The sequence below is a fragment of the Salvia hispanica genome, chromosome 5 (assembly GCF_029641045.1).
Source record: "Salvia hispanica isolate PSC_SH4W2 chromosome 5, Shi_PSC_v1, whole genome shotgun sequence".
Lineage (NCBI taxonomy): Eukaryota > Viridiplantae > Streptophyta > Magnoliopsida > Lamiales > Lamiaceae > Salvia > Salvia hispanica.
Window position 1 is genome coordinate 29,868,838 of NC_142696.1, and position 10,131 is coordinate 29,878,968.

At 37.4% G+C, this 10,131-nt stretch overlaps 2 protein-coding genes across 2 annotated transcripts; one reads left to right on the plus strand and one right to left on the minus strand.

Annotated features, from left to right (window-relative positions):
* Positions 1-1,260: 1,260 nt before the first annotated feature.
* On the plus strand, positions 1,261-3,743 carry LOC125221165 (uncharacterized). Its single transcript, XM_048123289.2, has 3 exons — positions 1,261-2,323; positions 2,395-2,747; positions 2,836-3,743. Exons 1-3 carry the CDS (start codon positions 2,272-2,274, stop codon positions 3,466-3,468), a joined length of 1,038 nt encoding a protein of 345 aa, XP_047979246.2. The 5' UTR covers positions 1,261-2,271; the 3' UTR covers positions 3,469-3,743.
* A 1,168-nt stretch (positions 3,744-4,911) lies between these two features.
* On the minus strand, positions 4,912-6,154 carry LOC125222485 (uncharacterized). The gene is made up of 4 exons (XM_089059190.1): positions 5,816-6,154; positions 5,497-5,725; positions 5,213-5,405; positions 4,912-5,119 (listed from the first exon to the last, which is right to left on the minus strand). The coding sequence occupies exons 1-4, from the start codon at positions 6,152-6,154 to the stop codon at positions 4,912-4,914; spliced, it is 969 nt and encodes a 322-aa protein (XP_088915316.1).
* Between the last annotated feature and the right edge of the window lie 3,977 nt (positions 6,155-10,131).

The window sequence follows — 10,131 nt, forward strand, 5'->3', positions numbered from 1 at the left end:
TATTTTATGAATTTTTATCCTTTTTCTGCCTAGTAGTTCTATGTCATGAACGTTCACACACATATTTCAATAATTTAGTAGTCACATGCTTATATGTGAAATGGAAACGACGTGCACGCGTTTGATTATGATATCATTCATATTTATTATGTTACTTGACGAATGGAAATTCACCTTTTATGTGTCATTCCCATGTGAAAACTATTCTAATGGATTATAATGATAATGCATGATTTTCACTAATATTTGAAACACTAATTTGGTCCCCAAATGCACAACAATCCTCATATATTTTGCAAGCTGTATTCTGTTTTTCTACAATCTTTCCACTATTTTATGTATTATTGATATGCAATATTTTCCTCTTATTTTTGAATCATTTAAACAATGAGCAGTTCACATTAATTGTCTAACTTCAATGCTAATTTATCCCAATGCTAATTTATCCTTTTTACAATTCAATCGTTTCCACTATTATCTTCAAACAACATGCAAATTAGTACCGATTCCCTTTCACTACACAATCCTCATCCTATCGTGTGGCTCATATTGCAAATTAGTCAATTTTCTTTTACTACAGTCAATGTGATATCTTTTCCACTATTTTCTTTATTTTTGGAATGCAATATTTTAATTATGAATTATTGAAACAGTTAACTATTCACACTTAAACTCTCTCTCTCTCTCTCTATATATACATACATACCTCCGATCTCACATACAAGCAAAAGTAATACTCTACTGTCACAAGCTTTAAAAGTGGTGAACAGTTAGCCACATCCAAGCATGATCTGCCATCCGACGACAAGACCAAGCTTCTTCCCATCACCAACACCATACAGAGTCCCCCCTCTTTCATCATCAAACCTGACAATCGCTTCTATAGGTTCGTGCATGTATTTCTTGTTTTATCGTTACCGTTCTTCCTTTTTTAATTCACGCAATCCTTTTGGTGGGTCAGGAATTGGAGGATTCTTCTGGCTGTGATGATGGCTATGTACACAACATTTTCTGCGCCAATTGAGATGGCATTTCTTTGATAATCGTTCACTAAGCTGGATATCATGCACTAATCATTTTCTGCCGTGCGTGCTCTTTTCTTGATATCATTTTAAAAATCGGAAATGATTGCATGGGAGTATGCAAGTTCTTTCTAGATTCCTCCAGCTTAAAATGATATCATTTTTCGGTTTTTAAAATGATATCAAGAAAAGAGCATGCACGGCAGAAAATGATTAGTGCATGATATCCAGCTTAATGATCTAAAAGTCATGGTCTAACTAACACTACTGATCATTCAAATAAGCAAAAGTGATCTAAAAGTCACGGTCTAACAAAAAATAACCTAAAAATAATTACACATTAGTTGAGTTTAAATGTGAATGTCTATTTATATTAGTTGAATTTAAGTACCAATTGCAAAAATCATGATCAAGAAACAAGCATACATATTCACATGTAGTTGGCGGGCTTAGGTAATTGTTTTAATTTAGTTTGCATCTCATTATTGTTAATTGGCTACTGGCATTGAATAATGCATTGTAATGTATTATCCGTAGTGCATTGTCTAACTAACCATATGTCTCACAATAGGATGATCTTAAAATATCTGGTACCTGTGAAGCTTTCAATAGACATCTTACCTAAAGCGTTGCTCCTTAGGGTTCATTTGATTAGATGAGTAGACTTCAAAAAATTTTGAAGGTTTGGGTTGCTACCTTTAAGTTTGTGGTAGAGTATATTTTCCAAAATGGTGTTTAGTTCCTTTAGTTGTGTTACAACATGTGGCTTACATCGGTGTTTGTCTGCATTAGTTGGAAGCAGGTTTTATTGGATTGTATGACATATTTGTCCCTAACAAATTACATTAATTCCAAATTTGCCCTTTAACCAAAATAAGTATATATATTTTCTATTTGCCCCAAATTTTCACTCCCGCCTTCTTCTCTACATCTGCGAAAACTCCCCGCCCAAAGCAGAAGGCCAACAGCTCACGGCGGTGAAGTGAATAGCGGCGAGAACAAACCGACGTCTTCTTAGGGCACACGGACAAGGTGATTTGCTTACCAATTCTCGTTCTATGTGTTTCTTAATCGTCCGTCGAATCATTCGGTGTATGTTCTCATATTATTCACGCCTTTCAGATGCATCTACGTTTTGTTGTCAACTACTGATTACCTTGCTCTCTCTCTGATATTACTTCATTTTTGTGTCATTATTTTTGTTTTTTGTTGGAGAACATGTAGTCATAAATTCAATCTGCTTGTGTGAATGATGTCTGACTCTCACATACCACTGGAATCGAAAAGCCACAACCCGAATGGTTAGTTTATGCACTGCAATTAACATGAACTTTGAGGATAAATAATTCATGAACCCTTTATCGTTGTGAAGGTGGTGCTATTCGTGGTAAGATTGGTGGAATGAAGCCCGATAGGTCTAGGCGCGCTTGGTCACCTCGTGAGGAGGAAGTCCTCATACTTGCCTTGAAGGACCTAGTCACTAACCGTTGGAAGGCTGATAATGGGTTCCGAGCAGGATTCCTCACTCGTGTTGAAGAATATATCCGTCGAGAAATCCCTAACACAACTGTGAAAGCCCAACCTCATATTTCGTCTAAGATCAACACTTGGAAGAAATTCTACAATTCATTGAATTCGATGCTTGACCGTAGCAGTGTTGGATTCAACTCAGATGGTGACTGGAAGATAGAATGCAACGACGAGCAGTGGGCCCAAATCGTGAAGGTTACTCAGTCACATCTCCCCTGCTGTTCTGCATATTGTTTATCATCAGTGTGAGTTTTCATTTGAAGTTATTGTTTTTTCCTTGTAGGCTGATTCTAAAGCACGCTACATGAGGTATAAGTCTTGGCCATTTTACAATGACTGGAAGCACATATATGGGAAGGATCGTGCAACTGGTATAAGATGCAAGGGCATGACTCAAGCTTTTGCCAAAATGGGTGCTGCCCCTTCTCCGACTGGTCGTGTCCCTTCACCAACTGGTGGTGACCCTTCTCCCATGCCGGAGCCTCAACATTATGTGTACAATGTCAATCTAGAGGATTTGTACACCCAAGAGGAGATCCAAGAAAGCCTCAATCCGGATACCAGATGTGAAAGCTCTTACAAAAGCCACATTACATCCAACAAACCTAATCGCAAAAGGAAGGCAGGGGCTGCATTGGAATCCATCTTGGAAGCGATGTCAAAGATGAACGAAGAAACGAACCAGCGTCTGGACACTTTAACAACCCGTATCGGGTACGAGTTCGACCTAAGTGCTAAACGAACTGAAGTTTCAAAACTGCTGCGCATTGTCCCAGGTTTGGATAGGAAGCAAAAATTCCTTGCTAGCGACATACTTGTGAAGGAGCCCGAGAGGCTGGACCTTTTTATGGGCTACGACGATGATGAGATGGCCGACTACCTCATGCATATCCTTGAGGAAAAAAATGGTAAGTGATCATACACCAAAGGGACGACATTGTTTTTGTGGGCTTCAAAGCCTAGTAGCTCTAAGTATCCATTGTTTCTATGTGGCTATATGTAAAAGCCTTATAACTAAACCTCTCGGCAATAGCCTCGATCTCTAGTTTTTGTTATTGGATACTCATATTTATCTTTTGTTCAGCCATGTATGGCAGACTATTAGAACTATAGGCAAGGGGGTGTCTGATTTTTTTGTATGACTGTGGGTTTGGTCCTCCACCATCCGTCCTAATGTAGAACTGCATTATTATGGTTGCATCTTTGCCTAACTGATTTACACTTTACAATTGGTTAACATATATATTTTTGCGGCATTTCAAAAAATATGCTTGAAAACAGGATAGGTAATTAGATCAAATGAAGAAGGATATGAGTTTTTTTTATCATGGATATTGTTAGGCTGCATCATTGCAAATGACTTTATCCAGAGGGTTAAACACTTCTTCCGTTAACTCAAATTTTTAAGAACCCTCTGCATTTAACATAATAATGTTTTAGCACACTATAACATACGTTTGTTTATGACTTGTTTTAATCTTTGCAAAAAAATATGGTTGCAAATATTTCGTTTTGTACATCAATTATAATATTTAATTTAGTTGTAGGTTAAGTGTTATCCATAACTTTATTTGATTAGCCGTGATTCTAGCTATGGTATTATATATTTTAAATTATATTTTATTATTTATATTAAGGCTGTGAATCTATTTAATTAGTATAATATAATTTTAAAGTGGTGAATGCACTCAATTACTAGTTTACAAGTTACGATTATATATAGGATTTCCAAATCTTCCATTAGATTTGATTCAAGGTTATATATAATAGGATAATTGACAAGGATATTTGTCAAAAAAAATAAGAGTGCGATTTTTTTAAACCAACGAAGGAAAGTGTGCATTTTATTCTTGGAGAATAAATTGAAGATCTTTTCTGGGTTTTTTATACTTGATTATTCCTTTACATTTTCAGCCCCTCTCATCTACTCAATACATCCATAAAATTAAAAAAATGATTCTTCCACCCATTCCCTAAAAAACATATCGCATTGTGTATTAATATTCCTCCAACAAATTGAATAAATATATGAAACATCAAGCTTCACGAAATTCATTTTATTTTACCTCTTATACACATCATCAACCCCACTACATTTAAGTCATCCACAACTTCCCCACTTAGTCCCATCATATAACTCCTACGGTGAAAGGAAAATGGAAAATTCTATTGTATCATATAATACTCAAAGTAATATTCATTATTCACTTCACATCCCCCCATTACACCAAACACTGAATTAATTAGATTGGAAAGGTGAAGGAGTATGCAGTGTCATAAACTACTGAAACACCAAAGTAAAATTGAAATGAAAGAGTATGAAGTTAAAAACAATTAAACAAGTATGCAGTGTCATAAACTACTGCATGAGTTGCGCATTATTCCACATAAACTCAGCTATCTCGGTCCGGGTCTGGTTCCATGCTGGGGTAGATTCAACTGCATCAACATATTCCCGACCATCTTTTGCCGGCCCGGCTGAAATGTCCCCATTTGCGTGTTCAAGGTCCTCAAGGTCCACAGCTGCATCACCTAGTTCCAACTCCACTGGATCAACTTGCATTTGGCTTCGAATGAAATTATACAGAATGAAGCATGCCATTATGAGGCGCGTTTGTGTTTCGATCGGGTAGAAGCTAGCACTACGTAATATCCCCTACCTCATCTTCAGAAGCGCAAAAGCACGTTCGATGATATTCAGCGCCATGGTGTGCCTCATGTTAAACATTTCTTGAGGGTTTTGGGGCTTATGCGCAGCAGGTCCCCACTCTTTCAAGTGATACCGCACACCTTTGAATGGTGTGGGGAATCCTTCACTGTTTGCATATCCATTATCGCACAAGTAACTACAGTCTGAGTGTGGAAAGATGAGAGCTGTAAGTTAGTAACACATAGTATCCATAACCGCATCAACTGATCGCAGACTACAACCTAGCTTTCGTACCTTTAGGGACGCGTAGATTGTCAACTTCCCGTGTGACAGCATCACGTAGAACACGAGCATCAGCGGCTGATCCCTCCCACCCAGGTAGGACGTAGACAAATCGCATAAACCGATCACAGACAGCCAAAGTATTGGTGGCGATGTGGCCCTTTCGTATTCTGTACCGCGGTGCATCCCCAACACTCACACGGACGTCGATATATGTTCCATCCAATGCCCCTAGACAGGCCTAATAAAATACGAACAGTCAAGTCGATCTAAATTTAGTTAAGATATGCATTTGTGTAAAACATATACAGTAACGTTTTGTTGATAATACCTTGAACCATTTCCAACGGGGATCGTCGCAATTCTCGTCCACGGGCGTGGGTTTAGACATGAATACCTCATGAAGTCCAATCACCCCTCTCAACACCTCATGAATATATCGAGAAACGGTCTGACCAGATCGTATAAAATCATACCCTACTATCCGATTCTTTTTGTGATGAGCGAGGAGGCTCAAGAGCATAGACACTTGCTCTTCCAAGCTTACATATTGCCGATTGCCCAGACCCATGCGCTCACGTAGAAGCAAACACAACCGTCCAAAGCAGTTACGATCCATCCAGAGATTGTTCACACAGTCCGTGTCAGTAAAACGCACCAGCCTATCCATACGTCGAATTTGCTCCGGTATCCTGTCTAGCATATCAATAACCACGGATATCGTCTTCGTTTTCACTAGTCCTCCGCCGACTAAAATACTCAGCCAAACTGAGCAATAACAAAGATTGTTGGCGCTGCCGACAGACCAAATCTTCAACGATTACCATGACATTTTCAATTTCCTTTCATTTTTTTTGTACCGGATCCATGCCTGTGAACAACTACAACACAGAGCGACCAATAGCAGTTAAAAAGCATTGCTACTTGTATTCATTAGGAAAAGCTAGCTTATGCCTTTTATCCACGTAGATATTTTTCATCAAGTTACGAGTTTGAAAAAAATCACCTAGTACCAGAGAGTGTACAATGAACATAAATGTCACAAACATACAGGTAAATCGACCTTCAAAATGAGTTACAGATAGTCAAATTTTCTCATTCAATCAATGTGCAAATCAGATCGGTCAAAAATAATAAAAATAAATTATTGTAGGGACAAATCACACGAACACATCAAAGAGGATAATAACATAATGAAATTGAATTACAATCGAATTGTAGTACCTAAACCCCTTAAACCACCTCATAATTCAAATCTAAGCTCATTTGCATGTCCGATCAAATTGGGGGTAAATGATAAATGTTGCAGACAACAACCAGATACCAGCGACAACGACTATGGAGCTCGAAAGTCTATGGAACAACCAAAATGGTTTGAATTGCCGACCTTTATGGCGTGCAAGCAATGGGCTTTGAGTAGATTTGCGGCGACGTCAGATTTGCTGCGGCGACGGTAGATTTGCTGCGTGCGAGCAATGGGTTTCGAGCAGCGAAGGGGATGGAGAGAGAGGGTAAAAAAGGGAAGAGGAGGTGTTGGTCTGCTCAAACAATGAAACTCCGTCTACTAAACCAACTATTTTGGGGGTTAGAGTTACCCATTAAATTGAGTTAGGTAACATTTATTTTCAGCGGACTGACTTTTTTGAAATGGGCTTGATAGAAAAAACTCATGCAGACAAACAATGAGTTGTTTAGTCCACGTCAGCATTTTCCATCCTTTTCCTACTCTACTCATCTAATCAAACATGCCCTTAGGGTTTAGTCTTATATCTATGGTATGTCAGAACTCAGCTCGATTTCCAAACACCGTGCGAATTTCAAGTCATTCTAACACAGATTGTTTTCGGCCCATTTCGGCAGTGATCTAAAAGTCATGGTCTAACCTACACTACGGATCATTCAAATAAGCAGAAGTGATCTAAAAGTCATGGTCTAACCAAAAATAACCTAAAAATAATTGCACATTAGTTGAGTTTAAATGTCAATGTCTATATATATTAGTTGAGTTTAGGTGCCAATTGCAAAAATCATGATCAAGAAACAAGCATACAGATTCACATATAGTTGGCAGGCTTAGGTAATTGTTTTAATTACGTTTACATCTCATTATTTTTAATTGGTTACTGGCACTGAATAATGCATTGTAATATATTATCCTCAATGCACTGTCCAATTAACCATATGTCTCACAATGGGATGATCTTAAAATATCTGATACTTGTGAAGCTTTCAGTAGACATCTTACCTAAAGCGTTGTGTTGCTCCTTAGGTTTTAGTCTTATATCTATGGTATGTTAGAACTCAGCTCGATTTCCAAACACCGTGCGAATTTCAAGTCATTTTAACACAGATTGTTTTCGGCCCATTTCAGCGTCTCCAAATTTTGATCTAATACAAAAAAAGTCATTCCAACACTTTGACATATAAAATTCTTGAAAAATGTGATACATGTAATTTACCCAAAACAATATGGGTCTTGAAGAAGTAGTTTTGGGTTATACTAAAAATATGAGTGAGTTTGAAGAGAGATCACTTCAACCTGATCTCAAACGACATAATCTGAAGGTGTTGCGACTGACTTATTTAGACAAGGATGATAACATATTTAGGCATGACTTGTGGCCTAAATTTCCTTGGCTGAGAGAATTGGTCGTTTCTGATTGCAATTCAGACTACGATTGGAACGACATAGGAATCTGCAACCCATCACTCGAGATCGTAACCCTCTGTATATATGATAGTATTCTTATACCAATGGAATATTTTATCTTCCAAATATACGAAGGTTTATGGTAGAGGGCGTTCATTTGCCGCAACTGGATGAGTTCACATGTAATACTACCCGGGGATGGAAGTTAAACATAAAAGTTGTATGTCATCACCCAGATGCTTCATGGTTCCATATGCTCAAGACTATGTTGAGTTGATCCCATCACCAACTTCACTTTCCCTCTCTATCTAATTTCATATACTCTCTCCGCACCATAGTAGATGTCACACTTTTCTTTTTAGTTTGTCCCCCAAAAAAATGTCACATTTCCTTTTTAGGAAAAAGTTCCCTCTCATATTAATATAAATATATTATTTTCTCTTTCCACTTAACACACAAAACAACACCTCCTAAAATCTCGTGTCAATCTCCAAGTGTGATATCTCTACTATGGGACGGAGGGAGTACTATTTATGTATTTGTTGATACTATTAATTTTATGTACTCTCGCTTTGTCTTCTATATTGTTGGATTGGACTATTACTTAGTTTAATTTTTATTCACCAATCAACTCATCTTCAGTTAGAAATACTCCTACTATAGATTATTGACATTTTATATATGCAACCAAAGAATTTTACATGTATAACATAGCAAGAATGACTTTTGGATTAAATCAAAATTTTGGGAACAATTAATCAAAAACAATTTTGGGAACCTTGTTGCTACATTCACCTATTTTGAGAAAAAATGTATCAAGGTACCTATCTTGCTAGCTTCCTACAAGTAGCCTTAATTTCCTTGCAATTAGCAGGCTTCCGAACTTCGAGAGTGGAACAATAATCTGCGGCAACAACCACCACCGAGTCTCCTCCACCGGTGTAGAGGTGGAGGAGATTGATTCTTCATAGCAGCGAGAGAGAGAGGAACGTGACCTACCGATTTGGGGGGAAATGAATAAAAGTGGGGAAATGAATATGACGGGGTTAAAAATGTAAACTTGTATCCAATTCTCGGTTTGATGATTCCGCCCAGTTTCATAAACCACCAATTTGGCGAGATTTTATTTTGTCTATTTCATAAAGGAACAATGCGTGCCTGATCCATTCCTAAGGCCCTCAAGAAAATAGTGAAAGAAACTGAACAACAGATATGGCTCATATTTGGACCTATTTCTTGCTATCTTACAAAGTGAGCACACCCTTAAAATCTAGAGACTCTTGGTTACATTTTGAAATGTAATAGAGATAATTTATAGATTATATATTAAAAATCAAAATATAAAAATTCCAATGAAAATTATGTTGTTATATCCTATAAAATTCTTCTTTTATACTCCTTCTATTCCTTGTTAATAGAGACATTTCTTTTCGGCATGAAGTTTAATAATAATGTGTTAAATTGATGGTAAAAAAAATAAGAGAGAGTAAAGCAAGAGAGATGAAGATAGAATAAAGTAAAAAAGAGAATTACTTTTTGCCAAAAGTAGAAAAGACTCAATTAACTTGGAACTACTCAAAATAGAACAATGACTCTATTAACATGGTGGAACGGGGGAGTACCTGCATACATAGACAAAAATTAAGGGGAATAATATCATGGGTTTGTGATTCTATCCCTGGCAGTAGACATGTCCAATGTTTCAGGACCATCGTTACGGTTCAAAATTGTCGGTTTTGGTTCTAGTAAATCATGAACTGGAAATGAACCTTGAGCGTATTTCGCGGTTACTGTTCTAGTTTGAAAATTGTCCGTTCTTGTTTTAGTTCCGAATCGGCGGTTTTCTGACGATTTTTTGAGGTTTGGTTATGTTCTGAATCGCCGGTCTTCGATGGTTTTTTACTGTTCGGCACGATTTCATTTCCAGAATATAGGAATTTGAACTGTCCCAGTCCCACTGTTTCAAAAGTTGCAGTTTTGGTTCTATTTAAACCTTA